The following is a 22843-nucleotide window of genomic DNA, read 5'->3' as shown; positions in this document are numbered from 1 at the left end:
CTTTTCAAATACTCCCTGAAATGCTGAAGTGAAAAATAGCACAATTTCCATTAGAGATCTTCTTTATCCTAACATATTGGTCTTCACACAAATATGACTCCTTAACAAGGACAGTGAGAGCTTGCCAAAATAGGAAATAATATAAAATAATCTTCAAATAAAAGTTTAATTCACTCTTACTTTACAGAATATTTATAAGCACCTTATCATTTTACTGTCAGTTCTAAAAAAGACCAACAAGAGACTGAAACGATTTTAGCTAATGAGATATAGGAAAGCTTGTGAACAAATGGACAAATGCTAAGCAAAAGCACAGTAATACTTTGTACACCACAAATATAATCATAATCTGGATTTGGTTTATTCAAATTTTGCTTTCTTGGAAGCAAAGCTTACATGTTTGTAAACATCAAAATAAACATTGCTTAATTTTACAATTTGTTAAACAAATACTTTTTGCACTAAAGGGCATTTGTTGAGCCATCTATTTGCCTGACAGTTCTCCTGTCGACCTGTGCTTCAATGTTTTTCTAAGCAATTGGATCCCTTAGAACTCTAACGGTGCTTAAAAATTTCTTCCAGTGATGTGCAAGTCATAGGCGAAGTCGATATGATGAGCGCCCTTCCTTACATAGATTTTAGTCAGTATTGAACTAATGCAAATGTGAAAAACTATACATTTTCAGCAAAATGTTTTGATTTTGGTCCTGTGGTTAAAGACCTTCTATAATCGTTTACATGGATCTGATTCACAAGCATGTACACAACAAAACCACTATACCAATGTTTCTTGGTCTATGCATAAAAAGTATGTCTTCTACTTACACTAAACATACAAAAAATAAACTACAAAAATTGTTTACACTTGATTTCAGCAAAAAAAGCTTTCTTCAAGAAAAATGATTCTTCTTTTTTTCAGCCATCAAAAAAGGAATGCAAGTAAACAATAAATACATGTGCTTTCTCCATATAGACATATTTACACTTGAGTCTTTGGCTTATGTTTAAGTTTCTTTATAAAGATCTTTATGTGATCCAGCCATCATTGCACATTAAAACAAAATAAGCCAGGTTTTTTTTTAACTATATATAATATATATATGCAACACTTGAAACGTATAAAGAATGAACCTTACTATCAATCTGCACTGTTATTGTACTTTAACAATGTATCAAAAGGAAAAAAAAAAGAAAATTAATACCATATAGGAAATATTGATACATGCAACAGATGGTTGCTCTACTGTAATTGAGAGACGGCTGCATATACAAACACTGAAAAGTCCTAATTTGCGCAAATCTCTTCTGACTCTGGTTTTCATTAAATAGTATTTATGTGGCACTAAATGTTGATACTGTATACAAGCATAGAAACAGATTGAATTCTTTTATTAAGATACACAACTTCATAAGAAAAATACTTTGCATTTAAAATTTAAAATCCCCCCTTCCCCCTCTTCCCCTAAAATCTTTCTTCACAGGATCAAGAACTGTTGTCAAAACAGCGTAACGAGATTCATATATTTCGTGAACTTTGTCACATCCATTCCAACTAAGAGGATTCCAGGTACTCCAGTGCAACGTCATAGCAGAAGCGGTACTGCTCCTTTAAGGGAGAAAGGGAAAAAAGGAACAGAGAAGAAGTTAAATCAAGGTTCTAAATCATTAAACAGCAGCAATACCTACAAACAAGAATAGCCTTTTCTGACTACTAAACAATTTGAAATTCAAGACTGACACACTTGGGTTGTTTTTTTTTTCTCCTTCTTTTCACTTTTCTTCTTCTACCCCTCTATTACACAAGTGTATTACCAGCTCTGATTTAAAAACAAACCATAACCAACGAAATATGTATAAAAAAACCTGACCATGAAATGCAATGATTTACTTCTCCAGTTTTTTCAGCTTCTGAACTGCTTATCAAATTGTGAGTTCTCCTATCAGCCAGACCATTCTTGCAGTGAAGCCACTCAACTCTGAAACACCATTTATATTTAAGTTAGCTGATATTTCGCAGGTAACTACTGCTTGGACAGCTAGGGAATAGCTAGAGAATACTGAACCATGACACCATGCAGGCCTGGGTCTGCAGCCCATTTTTTCAATAGCGCTGATGTAATGTTCGGGATATGAGAATGCACATTTAAAAGAGAAGTTAGAACTCAAAAGTTCATCATACTTAGTATTCCCCATAACAACCCTGCTGTTCAGAGCCAGTACTGGGGGAGAGGGAGGAGAAGGGAGAGAGGAGAAGGCAGTAAGAAGAAAAACCAAGAAATGAACTCAATCCCTATTGTCCTTACCACCCAACAAAACAAACCTGCTTTTGTGATTCATTTTTCATTTCAAAGCAAGCCAGTGTGATCCATTAGCAGGAAATGGTGGGGATATCTTAAAGGTTTTATTGTGCTGCTCTTCTGTGTTATCTGATTGTGCTGTTGAATGTAGGGCACATGACAATGCGGTATATTGGTTTTCCTGGTTTGTTTTCTAACTAATGACTCAACAGCTGCTGCTGTTCAAGAGTTCTGAATAAAAACCCACACAGCACAGAAACACGTAACTGTAGAAATTCAGTACCTGCAAATGAAAACTGCAGTGGAATTCAGGACTATTTTGAAATTAAATATAAGTTTTCAGACCATTTATCAGAAACACAGACAATCTACCTTGGCCTCTCTTTACAGTGACACAAGTAATTTTCCATGTGATCAGACCAGTTTTCCTCACAGCAGTGAACTGAAATCCAGGCAGCAATTCAATATGTTGCATTTCAGAAGTCTATAGCACAGCAGATTGTAAAGTATTCGCAGCAAAACAAGCAATACCTAGACCAATATTACTGTTGCTGCAATATGTCCTAGCTGTTAACATGTTAACAATTTTTTAATTTATGCAGTAGCAATGGATAGAAGTGATACACATTAATTAAGAAAATCGTGCCACAGAAGCTACTTGATACTAAACAAGCACTGACACCTGGAAAAAGGGCAGAGTAGGAAAAGGCAGCTACAACCATTTTGCTCAATATGCAAGTTCACAAGGTCAGAAGCAATTTTCAGGATGCATAAACTGCAAAACAATTTTAATTCCAATTGGCATCCCAGAATTTTGTGCTGTAGGCAGCCATCTGGCTGAAAAGTGACACTGGCTGCTGGCAGTGTGAGAGTCAAATGGCAGAAACACCAAAGCACTGTCTAACCTGCTTTCACATTCAGCTACAAGGAGGAAAAAATGCATTTGGGAGACGAAAGAATTTTTAAGCACTTTCCATGGTATTCAGCTTTGGTGACTGAAGTGATCAGATGGACAGATATGCATTCATCAGATATACGTTCATCAGAAGAGTGAAGGTCATTTTGAGTTCTGCCAATGTACATACAAATATTTTGTTTTGTCTTGTGGCTTTGCTAATTCTGGCTTATGTTTATGTATTTCAAACATACTATATCCAATAGTCTCTGACTTTAAAGTGCTGAGATATCATTTTGACTACTAAAAGCGGAGTAACAATCATTAGCATTATTCAGCGTAGCTTCCAAAACAGCAGTTACTATAAAGAAGTAAAACATAACGGATCTCCTTTACATCTTCCTCCTACCAAGAAGAAATGCCTTGCTCTGTGAAATTTCAGGATGGCTTGTGTGAGTGAGCACAGTGTGCCACAGCTTCTACTCAGGCCAGGTTCTCTTGAGAAATTAAGGATCAGTCTGTTAAACGAGAATGTTTTCTGTGAAAGTAACAGTACCACTACAAGATAAGTAGTATCAATACTTGATTTAATAAATTTCCACCATAAGATGTAATGTTTCCGAACTTTATGCCCACACTAAGCCTCTGCTCAATACATAGTACAATACAGAGTGTAAAGCCTTCTTCTCTTAGCTGAAGTCCCACATAGGTTGCTTTGATTTATGGACACAGTGCTGCTTGCAGCTCGCAGAAGACAACTCTCAGGCACCCTGGCTGTTTGCACTAACTCTGATGGGCTTTTTTGCTTACCGGAGTTTCTACCATGTTGGGTTTACTGTTCCTCAAAGTCTTCACAGCATGGAAAACATCAACCACATTCTGCCTTTTTACCATCTCAACCACAATGCCGATCGCACAGAACATCCCACTCCGGCCACCACCGTTTCTGCACGTAAGGAAAAGAGCTGATTAAATGTCATTATGGCATAACAGGGCACCCAATACATACTCCTTTCAATCTGTAATCATGAGTGACTTGTGACCCCCACAAGGAGACCAGGTTTTGGCAATCAACTTGCAGCTCCAGTGGGTTTGGTTCGTTCTGAGACACTTTGTGTTTCTGACCTTGCTCTCAATAAGTTCTTCTGAACTCTGCCCTTGCAGCCCACCATGCCACCCAGCTGTGCTATAGCTCAGTTTGCATAGGCATTACAAATTAAAAAACAAGTTCAGTGGCAAGTGCAATACTTTCTGATAGTTCTCGAAAGAGACTCGTTTGAATTACTTTAGAACATGGGGATTATCCAGCTAGAGTAATGCCAAGGCATCACTGATTTGGTATTTTGTTGACTTTTGGGGACAATTCTGGACTATTTTAATCTGCACTTCAAAGAAAGTCAGATAGGTGCTTTTTCTTGCTAAGTTTAAATAAGCCACAAGGTTCCATGGATACCGAGGAGAGGTAGGTGGAAAGTGGCCACAAGGTAATACCAAACACTTATGCAGAAGCCTTTTTTTTTTTTTGTAAAAGAGAAATTTATGATTTAATTTTAAGATTTAAACTTTATACTTAAATATACATACAAAGGAAAGAGATTGGGAGAAAAAGATATTGCCTTTTTAAAACGTCTAAACTAGGTTCTTTTTTACAGGAAATTTTATAGCTAATACTTTTAACGAACCGAGTAGTTTTTTTCTTATATCAGATAAGCTGTCAGTATCAACAATATTTTTAGGATCATATTGTAGATTTTTTTTCTCTGATTTCTTACATCCATACCTTTCAGTCTAAAACCCTCAAAATACAGAAGGCCTTCTGGGAAAAAAAACAACAAGACATGCAAGAGGTACACACACAAAAAAAGATCTTTGTCAATCAGTATAAAATACTATATTACTGCCAAAACTCAAACTGAACTGCAGAAATTCATCTGTATGTATTTTGTGCTTGAAAAACATGCTATGAGGTACAGGAGACAGTACACAGTCTCACTGTAGTAACATATCAAAAATACTCATACTCATGGTAACTTGACCTGAAACAAACCTGAAAGTTGACCAAAGGTTGGCCTGTAATACCAGGGGTACATTTTCTTTCTTTTCTTCTCTTTTCCTTCTCTTTTTTTTTTTTTTAGAGCAACAAAGATGTGCATAAGAATATAGCCATTAGAATATCACTTGAACATGAAAAAAAGAAGTAATTTATATGTATTTCTTTGAAGAGCAGTTACCAAGTTTCTCAAAATCACTCACAGGCAATGAATGATGGTCCGGCCCTCCCCTTCTTCACATTCCTCTTGCCATTTTTCGACTTGGAGGATTAACTTCAAAAAGGATCTCTTGGAAGCTGGTACATCTCTGTGAGAAGCCCATCCCAAATACTGGAATTGCTGCACCATTAGATAGCCCTCTTGTGGCTGAAGGAAATCAAAGAGGTTTAGGGGAATAGGGCACCTTTACATCTAGGTTGAGAAAACCCAAATATAAAACTAATACTTAAGTGTTTATACTGTGAGCACATTACTACATGTATATTTTGCATGTCATAGGGTCTCGACTTAATTCATACTCCTTGGGCTCAAAAAAGATTTAAAAAGGAAAAAAAAAAGTAAATATTTTGAAGACAGTATCAGTGTTTATCAGTCAATATTGCAACCTACCCTGTCTTCTACACGGCAAAATTCCCTACAGTCTGTGTATCAAGGAGTTTCATTCTTAGCTTCAAAACCATCATCGTTGAATCCCTAGACCTTCAGAAATGCAGAGACATACCTTTGGCTCCGTTTTAAACCTTCCCATGCATGAACTGACCCCATTATAAATAAGCAAGTAACATTCAAGGACCTTTTTTCTTGAATAACATCTTCCCTTTTTGCCAGACTATTACAATCATGAGGGCCTTGCTGCCAGTCTCTGAGCCTTCCACATGGTAGATTCTTTAGAACTGATGACAAGAGAAGCCTCAGCTACTGGAAAAATAAAGAGTTTGTTCAGTTTCTTGGAGCTGAGCCAGGTGAAAAGTAAAGGAATATGCATCTTGGAATAGGAAGAAGAGTGCACAGAAATATTTAGAAACAAGATGTAAAGGCAAAATGCATGGAAAATGAAGAGAAGTAGAGAACTAGAAAATCAAAACAGCAAAATAGAAGAAATGGAAAAAGTGAATAAGAAATGAACCAAAAAAAAAGGAAATTTAAACACACAACAAAGTGTTGTAGCATAAAATTTACCAGCGTGCCCACTCCTCTGCTTCCTGTAGTTTCAAAACAGGGCATGAACAGCTGAATACATATTTTTTTCTCAACTCGAAGTACAATTTACAGAAGATGCTAGTCACATGCAAACTGCTCTTTTTACTTGGTAAAAAATCAAAATGTGACCAAAATATTAGTTATAAAAAGAAAAAGCTTTGTGTATACTCAGGTTGCTCCAAAAGTAATGTCTCCTATTTATTTCCATGGACACTACAACAGATACAAAGAGCGTAATAACACTTTTTGATGGAGCAAATTCTCAGCTACAAAACAGTATTTTTAAACCCAGACACCATTATTAGCCAATTTGCACAGGTGAGCTGTTTGAGACACTCTTTGTTTTGTGGTGTGACAGCTGTGAATGGCCATCCTTAGTGGGCCTCGTCTTTCATGTCACTGTCACCACTGCTGAAACACACCACCCGCTGCCTCACTGCGCTCACATCCACTGTTTGGTCTCCATCAATGCTCAGCAAGCATGAATGAATGTCAGTGGTGCCATTTTTTCTGCATGGAGGAATTCAGTGACACACATTTACTTCATATGCACTTCCATGTCAGACACCACTTTGGTCAGACTGTCCCTCTGCTGCCATCTGTCACACGGCAACAAAATATAAGAGAATATTGGTGGGAAGTTTCAACCTCTACTGCCATACTACCAACATCTGCCTCTGATGTCACGAGCCAACATAATAACATACGAGGCAGTGCTTTTGAAGCAGCCCCTGTACATTAATCTGTGCTTTCCCCACAGCAATTCTTCAACATTAATGAAAGTTAAAATTATACCATGGACCACAGCTGGTAGCCAGTATTTAATATTAGACAGTGGCCTACTCGCTTTTAGATGAATGATACAGTATGTCAACCAGGGGCTGCTGGTTAACTGCACAGATGCATCTGTACCACTTTACCTGTAGGCAACATAAATAAGTGATTTATAGAAGTGAAGAGGAAGAGACACTGTGTTGCAAACAGGGCTTGAAAAGATGCTGTGACAGTGTGAAAGAGTTTGGGACAGCAAAGAGACAAGACAATGCAACGTGTGAAAGAACCGACAAGACTGCAAGACTGGCATTGGTTCTGAAGTCGAGAAAAGGTGACAAAGGTAGGTCAAGGCACAGTGGTGCACAGTCCTTCAGAGGAACTTTCAGAGGGTTTTCACACTCCACGTTATAGGACGTGTGGATCTTGGACCTTAAACTGAGAAGATGCTGGTTGCATAATCACTCTGAGTGCCGCAGTTCCTGATTTAGGATGGAAAACATCTCATGGAAGTTGGAAACAAAATGCCTGTCTCTACATGGATATTTCTTTCTCTGTACACTGAATAAACAGAGTCCTTCTCACAACTTTTGCATACCATGGACAATGTTACAGAACAGTCACTCACCTCACTTTCTCTCTGCTTAATGGGTAGCTGTAGAAAAGCCCTGGAAGCCAGCATAAGATTCTGATACTTGAATTTTTCTGGGTGATGTCTTAAGAACATTAATATTTTACTACTATTCAAAATTAAAAACCAGAATAGTCTAGAGAGTGTTAAAAACTGTTACGTATTGTTATGATAATGCTTACTCTTGTTAGATTGCATATCCTGAAAATTCGGTTTATTACGTCGCAGTCCATTGAACAAGACACGCATTCCACTTGAATGGGACCGTACCGTAGTATTCCTTCTTCAGGCCAGTATTGTGGGCAGCCCTGTGCCAGAGCAAAATGGGTATAATTAAATGTTAAGTTACAATGGGAGCATTGTCTTACTCCACTGCAGACAGCACATCTGGCCTTTACTTATATTAATTAGTAGCTGTAAAGCAGAGCAACAAAATATCTGTAAACAGCTGCACTGCTCAACATTTTGATCATGTAGTGGGTGCAGAGATTAAAATAGTACATGGAAAACTCAAGACCCAAACCAACCTGTGCTAAGTCGACCTCGTTTAACATCACAAGCGAAGTACAGCCGTAGTCATACACTAATCTCCAGAAATCTTTCACAGTGTTTGGTAAAGGATGTTGCGTGACAATAAAAGCTGCTGGCTGCCTGTAGCTCTGCAAAGGCAAACAAATTTATTAGCGCTGGTAGAGGAAGTACTTCTTAACTTCCACTCACACTCCACAACAAAAATAAAATATAAATAGAACAAAGCCGTAACATCAATTACAGCAGATTTCACCGAAGCTGATGTTAAAAATACACTGCTGCCTCAAGTAAGAAGAAAGAGGCTGCTGTGCTCAGGTCTGTGACCTCCAGTGATGGGCTGTGTACCACAGTTCAGATGTGCAGATGGCACAGCAGTGGCTCCGGAGGGCTCTGCTCAGAGACTGAGGCTCAGGGCTGTGCCATTCCGGGCACTGACCAGAGAGACTTGGCAGACAACCTGCTTCCATTCTGCATAGAGAAGTGTAAAGGTCCCAGCTAGTCACCCGTAGGCCGTAGGTCCCACTAGGCCACACGTAAGCTCTGCAGCTGACCTGGAGACAAAGCTCATCCCCAACAGTGTACTGAGATGCAATCCCAAGCTGATGGCAACTTCTACTAGACTTCAGTCCTGGCCTTCAGAATTACTGGGGTTGATTTTCACCACAAAGCAGAGGATAAACAACAAAATACTATCTTCTGTCAGGACAGAAAATTCTGTTTTTTGCTTGCTGCATTATACACAAGTACACAGGACTTTGTGGCCCAGCATAAGCTGCCTCAGATACAACTAAAAGCAGAGGGGTTAAGCCTCTTTAACATGTGACTTACTAGCATCAATCAGAAGAGGAAAGAATGGAAGTTTTGTGCAGACAATCTACAACTATGCATGGCAGAGCTCTGCAACAAGGGAACTGGCAAGGAAGCACTGGCAGGTTCATCTGAGAAAAAGAGTAAGGTGATACCCTTGTTAGGAATATGGGAACCTAAGCATCCAGTTTGAAGGCAACATTCTGAGACTTCTGTTCATAATGCAGGGATCCTCGCATTGAGTGCTTAGCACCTGTGCTGGTACGAAAGCACTTTGGCTGCTTTTTACTGAAATAAGTAGATTACATTAGCCTAGCAGAGAGACCTAGCAGGGCAGCTACAACACTTCGCATGCTTGCAGATTGGCATGAGGGATCTTCGTATGCAGTATATTAACATGTCCTCAGAGAGAACAGTTTGAGTCCTGGAAGGAAAAATACTTTTTTTTTTTTTTCCTTTCTACTTACTGTAAATTGTGAAGATAAGAAATTAATACCTTTAGCATTAGTACTTATTTGACAACAAAATAAGGAAGAAGACAGTTTTTTTTTCCCATTGCTTGCTATCTTTTCCTGCTGTGTAAAGCATACTGGGGTGCAGCCAGTGTCCTACTTCCTCCATCTACCCAGGCAGCAAAGAGGAACATCAGCTGTCAATTCTTCCCTTATATTTTTAAGAAATGAAACATGTACTAGCTGATGCTTTCCTAGCCCTTTTCCCATCATTTCTGGTTTCTCCTTAGACAAGAGAACATACTGAGATTAAGATGATCAGACTTTCAAAAAGAGCAGGCAGAGTATCTGCTGTCACACTGGGAAGCAGACACCTTTTTTGTGGGAACACAGGAACAAATGCACTGTGGAAAGAGGAAAGTTTCTATTTCTGTTTTGCTACTGAAACTTTCTTTTCCTGGCAATGAGGTACTCTGACTAAATCAGTAGTAAAAAAATCAGAAAAAAAAGAGCAAGAAAACACTTTCATTACCCAAATTTTTAACTCTGTACTTATAGCCTTGTTATATGCCTTCTTTGTAATATAATGATTTCTGCTGCTTTCTTTCCCTTTATTACTATCATTTCAGTCTGTACTTACTTGCCTCCATTAATACACTGCTTGCTTTCTGTCTCTGCCTGCCACACAGTCGCACACTCAGATTCCTCCTGCCACACCACCTTTAGTCTGCATTGTTTCCCTTTCTCCCCAAACACTCCTCCACACAGAAGTGCTGGTTGGTCCCTGTCGCGTCAATTTTATCCAGGTGCTTCAAGTAATTTTAACTGCAATTCTAAACAATTTCAGTTGCTACTGAAATTCTACTCACTACTCTAATTCATCCATTCAGCCCCTATGACTCTCTAATGGATTGGTCTCACACATGCTACCCTATTTTTCTGGCACAATAGCTAATTGTGAGATTAGGAACTGTATTTTGCTAGCAGTTCAAATGTTTCCTGCACTAGCTCAGGCAGAGCTTCGGGACAAATACCATTCAGTCCTGATGACTTTTGTTGCTATTTACCATTTTATTCCAGAATCTCTTCCTGACACTGCAGTTTCTGACAGTAATACATTTTTGAGGAAAGTGAGAATCTCTGAAAATCAGGCCACTTACTTATTGAAGTATTTACAGTAAAAAGTGGCTTTAGAGGCCTAACTTTGGCAGTGTTAATGGAAGGCACAGGCAGGTATCTGACAGCATGTGTGATGAGCCTCTTTATCAACTAGACATTTATAAGTAGGTTCAGCTCCATTCTTTCCATCACTTCACCTTTTTCCCCTGACAGTAGTTCTGCCACTCAAACTTCAAAGATTAAAAATCTTTAAAAGAGAGCTACAAGTCAAAATACAAACAACAAAAAAACCACCCTGTCCCCCAAGCATACCAAAGAAGCATTTTGCTTCCTCTCCTCTATCTCTTCTACTTCAACATACATAGCTTTTCTCCTAAAACAGATAGCAACCTCATGCTTAGGTTGGTAATATTTACTTCCAGACAAGCATAAGATTTTTGAGATCCTGCTGAGATTTTGAGGTCTGGAGACTAGGCCTTTATCTAATGGTGTTGAAATGGAGAGCTTTCCAATGGGTCCCATAAGGATGCAAAAGACTGAAGATAACAAACCTTCTGAACCAGCAACACAAGCCGGTGGGGTTTCCTACCCATTCCCCACCTTCCTTTGTTAAGACTGTTTAATTGGACACTATGCTAAGAAAGAATTACCCTTTCTTAGACAAGCAAGTGTTATCTCTCATATTACACAGCTTTTCACAGCACAGTACATAGACAAAGAAGATAGTCTCTTACATCCATAAGAGCTGCATTGATGTAGTTGCTGCTCTCCCCATCAATAGTAATTAAGAAGGGCAGACATCTGTCAGGTGGCAGCATATCCATGAAGCGGTTCTTGTCATGGTTCCTTGGCAAGCAAGCTATGCTGCAGTCCTCAGCTTGCAGGCGAGGGGTAACAGAATTCAGGGTCTAAGGGAGAGAGGAGACTTACACTGGCCTGACTGACAACGTTCTCAAGATTCACCAAGTTATTATTTTAAAATATCGCAATGTGAGAAAACATGAAGCATTAGCAGACAATTTAGCAAATAAACAAACAAATCCTATCTGTTTTGATGGGTGCAAAAATACATTCGCAAATAAGAGCTCCTCTCTGTATGATGAGCATACTGAAGCTTTTTGAGGGCATTAAAACACAGGTGTAAAAGGTGCTCCAAGTATCACTGAATGGCTTCCACCAGACACCATCCCCTCTGAAAGGAATAAAGCAAAGAGGATCCTTTGGAGTCCTAAAGAGCTACATCTTAGCTGTGCAAATGCAAGCTGAAACTCTCTCTGGTTCTCAGCCAGTGTTTATTCCAGACAGATACTTACTGAAATGTCATTCAAAGGGTGGTATTTCATATTTAAAGCAACTCTGCAAAGCATGTAAACATGGATACTTTATTTTGTGGAATACAAAGTAAGAGATAAAATACTATAAATATGATACAAAAGCCCTTTCCCTTAAAATAAATTGAATGTATCTAGTTGAAAAAAAAAAAAGAGTTACCATATGATGAGTTAGTAAAAGCTGTGAATACCTGAAACTCATCTTTGAGATGCGAAGAGTTCGTCTGAGAGTCTATTCTAATCATATCAAAATAAGCAGCTTTGAATTCACAGACAGGAATGGCAGTTTCCCCACACAGGCAAGCTTCTAGAATGGCATCATGAATAAAGATGTACTGCTCCTACCAAAGTACACAAAGAAACAAGAATTATTGTCATTTAAAAACAACCGATCTTTCCTTCCTTTCAGGAAAATAGATCTGCACACTGTAAAACTCATTCAAGGTACAGCCCATCAATCCATTAAATACTGCTTTAGTACAAACACTCTTGTCATAATTGGGATGCTGTTAATAAGGATGCTTTCTTCAGAATCAATTTTAAGTCAGTAAAACTTAAAAGCACAGACATCGCAAATTATTTGAGGGGGTCATTTTTTCTTGTGGTGCTTGAGGGTTTCTGTACATATCCCAGTGACTTGCTGGCTTTATTCATTTTATTTTTCAAGAATAGCTTTTCTTATAATACTAGCAGAAAGTGTAAATTGCTTCAAGCACTACCTGTGATTAGCAATTATTTGGCATGCTGTGTTCTTCCTGTGTGTGTGTGTGTGTGTGTGCAAGCTAGTACTACAATTGCCTGGTAGCCAGGCTGGTTGTAAAATCAAGTGTGTCTCAACAGGAAGTATTTCTTCCCATTATTTTTCTGGCTTTCCCTTTGTTACAATGTTAGGCAAGCACTTACATGCACGATGACAGAAAGAGCTGACAGGTTTGTTGCATGACCTTGGCACACAGCAGTGCCTCCCAATGGAGACAACAACACCTCAGCAGATCCACTGTCTGCTCTTTGGCTAGTAACAGTGAAATTCTAACCAGGCACATTTCAGAAACAACCAGGTGCTTAAAAGGAAAACTACTGTACCTCTGTCTGTACCATGTTGATGCGACGGGATCGTAATGCTTTGACACAGTTGTAGATATCCACAACGCCTTCTCTTTCTGCCATATCAAGCATGATATCGATCACAATGTAACAACCTGTGCGTCCAGCACCAGCACTGAAGAGGAGCAGCAAACACTGTTAGAAATAGTTCCATGAAAACACCTACAAACTTTATAAACCCACTGCTGAGAGCATTTTTTATAAAACCATTCAGTTCTTTTTTCATTGCAACCACTACCTAATATTTATCTTCCCTCCTTCATAATGTCTTTTAAAACTTTTGGCGCACCCCAAATGACCATTTTCCATCAGATTTGATTAACTAAATAACAGCAAAAAGCGTCTGTTTTTCTCTTTTTATCACCTAAATCAATACATAGAGTAAAAAAGAAGTTAGTTGAACTTAAATTTGGAAGACGATTAAGCTCATGCACTTCAAAATAAGACAGATCTTGTCTTTATTTAATAAAAGATAAGGGATGATTTCTATGTGATACCTTACAGTCAGAAATTAAAGAGTTCATTTTATCAACCAAGCACTAAACTGGTTTAGGCAGCACAGTGTCCCACAGGTTCTCGCTTGATTTTTTTTGTTTTTATATAAAGCTAGGGACAATTTTTGCATAGCGAATTTTAAAGTTTTAAAATCTGTAAAGAGTTAGTAACTTTATCTATAGCATGTAATTAAACATTTGACAAGCTGAAAGGAAATCATCAAAGGACTGTGTTTTAACAATACAACCCTTGCAAAACTTGCACAGGAAACAACAGCCTGTACTTGTTGCCACTAACCTCATTCTATCTTCATTTATCTACTTGTTTACATAGATTAAATTAATAATCTGTTCAAACACTATATACAGTGCTAGACTATCAAAGAAGCTGTATCTACACTTCTTGAATGCTGTCACAAAATCAGGCAGTAGGCTACCCAGTGATAGCCTCGAGTATAAAATTAATTTAGCTGGTGCAGTACTTGCAGGAAAAAGAAAATCTTTGGCTATACCATTTAGGAAAGCAGCATTAGAATTTAGTTATTTTCAAATGTTGCTGTAGACAACCAAATCCTACTACAGTGTGAATAAGGCAATTTGAAGGGAGAAAAACAAAACCCAAAACACTTCAAAATGATGAATGCTTCACAAGAAACTCACAGCTCACATACGTAGCTGTGGAAAAAATCAATCTACAACATCTGCACACACCTGCAGTGGACGACAATAGGTCCTGCACTAGGAGGATTAGATAATTTGACTCTCCGTATAAATGAAAGCAGGCCTGTAGCATTGTAAGGAACTCCATGATCAGGCCAGCCAGTGAAATGAAACTGTTTAACTTCACGGATTTCATTGTAGCCTCTCTGTAAAAGGCAAAAAAAGGTTATGAATTTCAAAGTATTTCATAGACAAGATATCCTTTGACTCAAATAATGGTATCACTGATAGAACCTACATGCCATTTTCATCATTTCACCAATTATTTAAAGCAAAGAACATGCAAAGTGTAAAAATGTTATTGTATTTTAATTTCCATTTTGAAGTTCATCATTCTTTCTTTTGCTTTTACAGTATGCTAGTTTTGCCTCATTAGATATTTTTTCTATACTTAGATGCAATCTGCATCAATTTTCAGAACTTCTGCTCATTGACAATAAGTTCTCAACATCTACAGGCAAGTATAATGATGTATCAGAGGACCACAGCTGTATTATATATCTTGCATTCACAGAGTTTGTTCTTTGATTAAGTGAGATTGGCTCAGCTGCATTCAGGGCAGAGTGAAAGGAGATGAATGACTGGCATGATTCATAACAGAATACTTGAGCTCAGCTCAGAAGTCTGGCTAGAGAGAAAAGGTGAATGTAAGACAAGGGATGGTAGCAGCCAACATTTCTGGGGAAACTGAAACCCAGAGTGACATGAGCGGAAAGACCTGATGCAGTGTGCTACTTCTGAAGTGAGATAGGGCCGTCTATGCTGTAGGCTTAACCAGACAGAAGAATTTGGTATCCCACAGGAACACATGGAAGCACAGTCCCCGACTTATTTCTTGCCATCAGGGAATGGTATTTTGCTAAGCCCTTTCAAAATGTGCTCACCCTTCCAAGAGTGAAGGTCCTGACCACGTACTCTGCCAGGGGCTCCATCTCTACACAAGTCACTTTGAAGTCACCATAAACTTCTGTGTCGTCAGGCCAATATTTGTAACACTTGACCTAAATACAAAATGAGGAAGCATTTCACGTCCAAGAAAAATCATAGAATCATAGAATGGCCTGGCTTGAAAAGGACCATAACGATCATCTAGTTTCAACCCCCCTGCTGAGTGCAGGGTCTCCAACCACTAGACTAGGCTGCCTAGAGCCACGTCCAGCCTGGCCTTCAATACCTCCAGGGACAGGGCATCCACAACCTCCCTGGCCAACCTGTTCCAGTGCATCACCACCCTCTGTGTGAAAAACTTCCTCCTAATATCTAACCTAACCCTCCCCTGTCTCAGTTTAAGACCATTCCCCCTTGTCCTATTGCTATCCACCCTCGTGAACAGTCGTTCCCCCTCCTGTTTATATGCTCCCTTCAAGTACTGGAAGGCCACAATGAGGTCTCCCCAGAGCCTTCTCTTCTCCCAGCTAAACAAGCCCAGTTCCCTCAACATTTCAAATAAAATAAAACCTTGAAGATATGTTACTGCATGTACTACACTACACCATACTTTTCCAAATGACCTTGCACTCATGTGACTTGTCATGGCTAATGGCTGTTCTGTCAAGTCAAGTACTAGTCACAGGGAGTTTACACTGCTTTATATATAGCTGTAGTTACATACCAAATTCATTTCTAAATGAGCCTTTTCAAAATTTTAGTGATGAACTATGGGATACATTTCCACTTAGTTAAACTGGGATGCATTTCATATCAGTAATCAAACTGTTGCAATTAATCCCAGATACCTTATATTATTCCCTGAGGGATGTGTTACTGATATACTGTAAATAATTTGCTGATTTCTAGTCACTGATACAGAAGTACATTTACTCACTAGTCTACTTACTGTGCTCATTTCAGTTACCTAATATGCAAAAATGAATTTTGTCTTCAGATGATTTTTCACTCAACAAAAACACAGCATCAGTTAGCTTTGTCCTCACACAATACTGTAATCTGCAGTGATGTGTGGACTGTCAGTACTCCCCTTTTCTCTCCTCTCCTTCACAAGACTTGTCTACATTCTGCCAGTGGCATGTTTTGTCAGCGGGTTTTTCTTCAGGCTTGCAGTATCAAAAGAAAAAAACTTACTCTTCCAACTTCCACTAAGTTTGTGACCATCACAACACAAGCTGACTGCTCCTGCCATATCATTCTCCAAAAATCATACACAGTCTCATGAACTGGACCTGCAAGAAAAATGCCAAGTAACACCATACAGCAAAATAACAAAGCGAATCCTAAAAATAAAATCCATTTCTTTACAGAGCTGGCATACATGAATGCACTTGCTCAGAGATGAAAGCTTCATGAAACCACATCATCACACCTTCACAGCAGTTTCCGGCCTACACTGTTATTGCTAACCAGTGCTCAGTTTTCTCAGTTTAACTGAACTACCACATGAAATAAATGAATCACTGGAAGTGGCTTGAAAACTACAAGGACACAACAACACATGACTAAATCTACACTAGGTTTACTTTACATTTTTTAAATAACATGTTGGGTGTGAGTTTCTTTGGATGTTCACGAAGGTGCTGGTACTACCAGTAGTGGAAGGGTGGCACAGGCTGCATTCACTGCCATCTTGCTGCCAGCAAAGTGAGCAGCCATGAGCAGATGCTGAAACACAAAGGGCATTTACACTTATTTAAGGACACTTCTGAGAAGCAAGAGAGGAACAGTCGTTTAAGTTTTGCCTCCTGCTCTGCTGCAGAGATGAGATTTGGTTGAGGGACAGTGGCTTTTGCCCTGTTACATCCATCTCAGAAACAGTACCCTACCACAGTGCAGCAGTACTGTAGCACTGCTGTGCATGATATACACCAAACTTGATCCTTCATGTGTGTTGTGGTTTAACCCAGCAGGTGGCTCAGAACCACGCAGTTGTTTGCCCACTCCCTGCTTCTCTGTGGGATGGGGAGAAAATAATAAATAAATAAATAAAAAAGAAGTAGAACTTGTAGGTTGAGATAAAACTATTTCCTATGATAAAGAAAAGGAAAATAGTTGTGACTATATATGGATATGGAAATGTATATAAAATGCGATGCGCTAGCAATTGTTTACCACCCTCTGACTGATGCCCAGCTGGCTCCTCCAACAGCAGAAAGGAGGGAGATGAAATCTCACTCCTTTCATAACTCTCTTTCTGCACGATGTCATATAATATGGAATATCCTTTTGGCCAGTTTAAGTCAGTTGTCCTGATTTTGTCCCCTCCCAGCTCCCTCAGCTCCCCCCTTTGTAAGTAGGAGCTGAGAAACTGGAATGGCCTTGGCTCTGTACCACACTGCTTAGCAACAACCAGAAACATTGGTGTGTTATCAACATTGTTCTTCTCCTAAAACCTAAACATGGCATCATACCAGACACCTTGGAGAAAAACAATTCTGTCCCAGCTGAAACTAAGACAATGTGCTGTACCAGAGGCTGCACACTAAAGCAGCAACTAATTTTTGTGTCCTGTACACACTACAGTGTGCTACAATTTACACAGTAAAACAGAAATAAAATACAAATGCAGACTTAACCATAGAGATACCAGCTTAAATAGAACTTACTTACAAATAAAAAAGTGTGGGCAGAAATGTACACATCCTGCTTTAAAGCACGCATTTAGTTTGCCCCTTTTTGTGTGAACCTACCATCAACCAAGGGCACTAATAACAAGGTATTTCCAGCCAGCTATCTGATAATACACCCAGATGAAATAATGACACATCTAAATCTAATTATTTTTATTTTAATTCATAGCTCCTGGCATTTCATTGCAATCTTAGCTCAATCTATTTTTCCTCACTGTGAGGAGTTTTATCAGAAATACAAAATGAATAATTTCCATAGAAATTCAATTTTTTCCTCTTACTCCCCTTTTTATTTAGCAGCACGTTATACTGTAACTATTTCCCGCATTTATTTCTACAGAGATGCTTTGTCCATCTTTGGGCTTACCTTATCCAGATTTGCTGAGATAGTGTTTTAACTTATCTTCACCATCTCCATCCTGGATTAAATCCATAACAGTAAAATAAAATATGGTAATGTGGGGAAAAAAAATGCCTTTGGACAGATTGAAACCATTCTCTGTCCACATACTTCTCTCTATTCATCTTCATAATTGGAAATCATGGTAGTAGCTAGTGACTTTATCAGCTGAATTTATCACTGAAAGAATTGCTCAATATCTAATTAACATGATAAATTAGTGCAATTTTTTTCATTTATTCACATTCCACCTAAACATGCTATGTTAATTTACCATAACACAAGACAACAATTCACAATGTTGGATATGCTTTATTTTAATCTACTTTCATTTTAGCAAAATGCTGGTGGATATTGCAGAGAATATTTATTAGATTTGATTAATGTTGACAGATTCTTACCTTGGGTTGCAATGTAGTGACTTGGTCTCTGATATCCCTAAAACAATAATACAGGTAGGTTTGAGTACCATATTACTATCAGGGAGGAGAAAATAAAAGCACAATGTGCTACAGAATTCTTATGTCTAAACAACCTTTTCAGAACAAACCAATATTTAAGAGAAGCACAAAGCTCAAATCCCCCCAAAATAGTTAATGCTGAAAAGGTTTGAATGACAACAGATAGATGGAAACAACATCTGACTTAAATAGACATTGGGCCTAAAAACTAGTCCTCCCTTGACATTATCTCCCCAGCTGATTACAATGAGGCATTCATATAAAATTTAGTAAAAATGGTCTTTGCCACCTGATTATCTCAATAGTTGATTGGTGTTCTCAACTCTTTCAACATTAAAAAATTACAAAACAAACCAAAAACAAAACCCATAAAAACATCATTTTGCCTTCTTATCAAGTTATTGTAAGGCATAAAGAGGTATATACTCATGCCATAAATAAGATATTTCCCATGTCAGAGCTGGAGAATGTGGTGTGTGCACAGAATCAAGGCCATACTGCAGGGGAATTATCTGCAGAATATTTTACACTACTGCACAAAGTGTGCATGTACTGTACTAGACTTGATATGCACTAGTATATACACATACACATATATATTTACATATGAAGATAGATACACAAGTTTGCACAATAATCAAGTGTTTCGAATTAGCCAGGTATATGCTAATACCAGCTATACTGCATAGCATTAAACAGCCATTGTCTGCATAAAAACTACAAGACAAACAGATTCTGCTCTTGAGGAAGTCAATGAGACTATATTTTGACCAGTGCCAACAACATTATCTACAAAGACGAAGGAAATATGCATGACTGGTGAGAAGAGAATACAAAATTTCACTACATGCAAGGAAAGGAGTAGCTCTAATTATTTGCTAAGTTATGGGTTTATTAAGTGAATTAAATCAAGTATTGCATTACAGGGACTCAGGAGTCCTTGGATTCCCAGTACACAATTCTAGCTACTAAACTGAAGGATTTCAAGGTACCCAAGGAGTTTATATCCTTTCCTATGGACTGCTTCATTATCCTGTCCAGATTGAAAACATCTTCCTTTAGGGCTTATGAAATGCCTTCTTAGTATCCTACTCTCGATTTCACATGAGGGTAAGACTGCATCAAAGTACTGAAAATAATATTCTCCTGGAGTCCATAAGATCAAGGCCCAACTCCAAATTATTAAAGTGTAATCTGTGCTACTCTCTTTACCATTTGGTAATGCTTTCCAGAAGAAGGTACAAGTGTCACTTTAAAATTGCAGAGTGCCCAGTTTTAACTTGTAGCCTTCCTGTTTGGTTATAATGAGATCCTATTTACTTCTAAATAAGAAAAACAGTGTCCTAAAGGAACTGGAATTACTACAAAACCGGGAGAATTTTCTTGTTTTAAAGCCCCAGGCAAAACATCGCAGGCGTAACACTTCAGAGAGACTGCCATATAAAAGTATGATAATGAAAAGACAGTGATATACCTGGAGCTAAATCTTTTTATCCATGAAAGCTTACAGACTCTTAAACAATTCATCAACTAACAGTGGACAGGAAAAATGAGTAAGATACAATTATAAAGAGATCAAATCCATGTATTTTAAAGGCACTTTTAATAGCCATTTCAGTATCGTTTGACTCACTATGAATACTACAACTCTTTCATTTCTCATGTGTTAAAGTTTTATTTTGTTAATCAGAACACATAGCAGAAATTGTTCAAGTTTCCTATTCATAACAATTTCTTTTTAATTTATATTTTAATGAAAGTATGGAATTTCAATCTTAGGACTTTTTTTTCTGAAGGTGAAGAAATTTCTACTACATTAAAATGCATGTAACTACATGTATGTTTGTGTATATACTTTGTAATATCTATATCAGCACCTTACAAAAAATATCAGCTAAATATTCAGTTTGTCTACATTGTTGTTAAAAACAAACAAGCTAACAATAAATCACAAAGGCCATCATCCCTCCCTGTTTGCCAAACAGATATTACAACTACTTCACAGGCACATATTCAAATGACTACAGAACAGCATACTATCCAGTTTCTCACATATAAATGGGAAGGAGAAAAGAAAAGCTAGTGGGTGAAATCATTATCATCATCACTGAAAAAAAAAGAAGAAAAAAAAGAAGCGTACACTAAGTTTTCTTTAACAGATAGATTCACCTGAGTTATCAAACAATATTCAGAGCTACGTTACAAGTCTAAATTAACTTTTCAAAACATGTACAAAACATACTCACACCAAAGGAAATTTTTTAAAGGAACAGATGATATAAATTAGATGAGGCATGCACAGTTATCTTATGACAAAAATAGAAGAGCAAACTAATTAATAACAATATCTATATTAAATATTTACAATAGGATGTCGTTATTCACATATAGTGGTACTTACATCCCTGTACAGCCAAATCTACAGCCCAAACCAAAGTCAGATGTGAAAGAAAGCACAACAATGTCAGTGAGTACTAGGACGTAGAACAAGGAAAGTGTACATTTTGTTCTTAATAAAAGAAAGCTTTCAATAAATTTGTAGGCATAACATGCAAAATTTTCACATAGAGAAGGTAGTAGATTGAGAGAGAAAGCTGTGCAATCCACTCACATCTATGTAGTTGGCATTAATGTAATCTGAAGATGGATCATCTTCAACAGGTTGCAAAATCACCCTGGAGTGGTCATCTGTAAAAACCAAGTGGTTATGGTGCCTTTTTGAAGCGTGATTTTAAACTAAAATATTATGGCAAGTCCTCTAGAAAACCAAAATTGGCCGGCACAAGCACATTAGAATTTTCAGCCCTTAAATATAAGTGTTTACACAGAACTACTAAGAGTCATTTTCTCTGAGATCTCCAATTACTTGAAAAACATTCATTAAATTTAATTAAGTGTAGCTGAAACATACAGTGGTGTTACATGCAGTAAAAAGACACAAAGAACCTAGGTTACTTGCTCAAAGTCCCTTTCAAAACCAGCGCCACTGACGGACATCTAGAAATCCAGAAATAATGATTACTGTTTCCTTACTTCCAGCCCCAGTCTGTTCCGAGTTCATACAGACATTTTAAAGAAAATAAGAAAGTCACAAAGTAGCCATTAGCAACACACTTTGGATTTGATGAAGATAACCCTACCAGTTCAGGGGCCTCTCCAGTAGCTTCTTTCCTGTACATTCAATCGCTTTTGTAAAACAATAACAAATTGCATTATCCCAGATGATGAATCTAAACTACTGAAACTTTAAGCCTAAAGACAAGAGACAGAACTCTCTGATTTTAATCACGTTATTTTTAATAATCAGCTTTAAACAACTGCAATTCAGATGTATCAATGACAAATAACATAAACCAGTTTTGAAGCTGTTAGTATTACCTGAAATAAATTATGACTGTAGAAAACTACTGCAGAATTAACACCCAGATGAGTGTTAGCTTGTCACTATATATGCTTACCACAGCTTGTACAACAGACAGGCAAAGAGAAAGTAAGTTGAACTGCAAAGGACAAAGAGAAGTCCCGAAAAAGGCCCTGCCATCCTTCTCTGATTGGGGTAGTTAGCAGGTACGCCACGGGGGACTTTTTAAGCAGGAGAAAACATGGAACAAGTAGTGCAGGAATATGTCTATCACTAAAACCATGCACACTGATACTCACATGCTATAATGTTTCCATAGCGATTCTTTGCTCTGTTTTGATCCTTCTTAGCGACATCCCAAGAAGCTGACTGCCCCTCAAAGAAACTCTATAAATAAAAATGTTCCGAAAGAAAACATTCCGACCATTAATTTACCTCCAAAAATAACATTTTAAAAGAACTTCCCTACCATAGAGTAAGCTGGCTCTGCTCGTCCGCTCTGGTCAGCTAGACGGCACCGCAGTATAGAAATACATCTAAAGAGGGAGGAAGGCTCTTCCTCCCTGTGACTGATATGGGTCAATGGGTAAGTCACTGAGGGACTCCAGATTTCAAATCCTGGAGCTGCTGGAAGGCT

General features: G+C 38.0%; 1 protein-coding gene across 6 annotated transcripts in view; it reads right to left on the bottom strand.

Annotated features, from left to right (window-relative positions):
* Positions 338–22843, bottom strand: part of PTPRK (protein tyrosine phosphatase, receptor type K) — a 397652-nt gene continuing 375146 nt past the window's right edge. For all 6 annotated transcript variants that reach the window (XM_021390545.1, XM_021390547.1, XM_021390546.1 and 3 more), the window contains exons 17-30: positions 22506–22593; positions 21457–21533; positions 18786–18822; positions 16486–16583; positions 15288–15404; positions 14395–14549; positions 13169–13304; positions 12277–12426; positions 11489–11662; positions 8373–8504; positions 8028–8153; positions 5446–5609; positions 4003–4138; positions 338–1606 (exon numbers count right to left, since the gene is read on the bottom strand). In XM_021390545.1, the coding sequence (XP_021246220.1) occupies positions 1553–1606; positions 4003–4138; positions 5446–5609; positions 8028–8153; positions 8373–8504; positions 11489–11662; positions 12277–12426; positions 13169–13304; positions 14395–14549; positions 15288–15404; positions 16486–16583; positions 18786–18822; positions 21457–21533; positions 22506–22593 (1644 nt within the window). In that variant the 3' untranslated portion in view covers positions 338–1552. The remainder of the gene's footprint in view (positions 1607–4002; positions 4139–5445; positions 5610–8027; positions 8154–8372; positions 8505–11488; positions 11663–12276; positions 12427–13168; positions 13305–14394; positions 14550–15287; positions 15405–16485; positions 16584–18785; positions 18823–21456; positions 21534–22505; positions 22594–22843) is intronic.

Source organism: Numida meleagris, chromosome 3, assembly GCF_002078875.1.
Source record: "Numida meleagris isolate 19003 breed g44 Domestic line chromosome 3, NumMel1.0, whole genome shotgun sequence".
Taxonomy (NCBI): domain Eukaryota; kingdom Metazoa; phylum Chordata; class Aves; order Galliformes; family Numididae; genus Numida; species Numida meleagris.
This window is presented reverse-complemented; position numbering and strand designations above follow the sequence as displayed.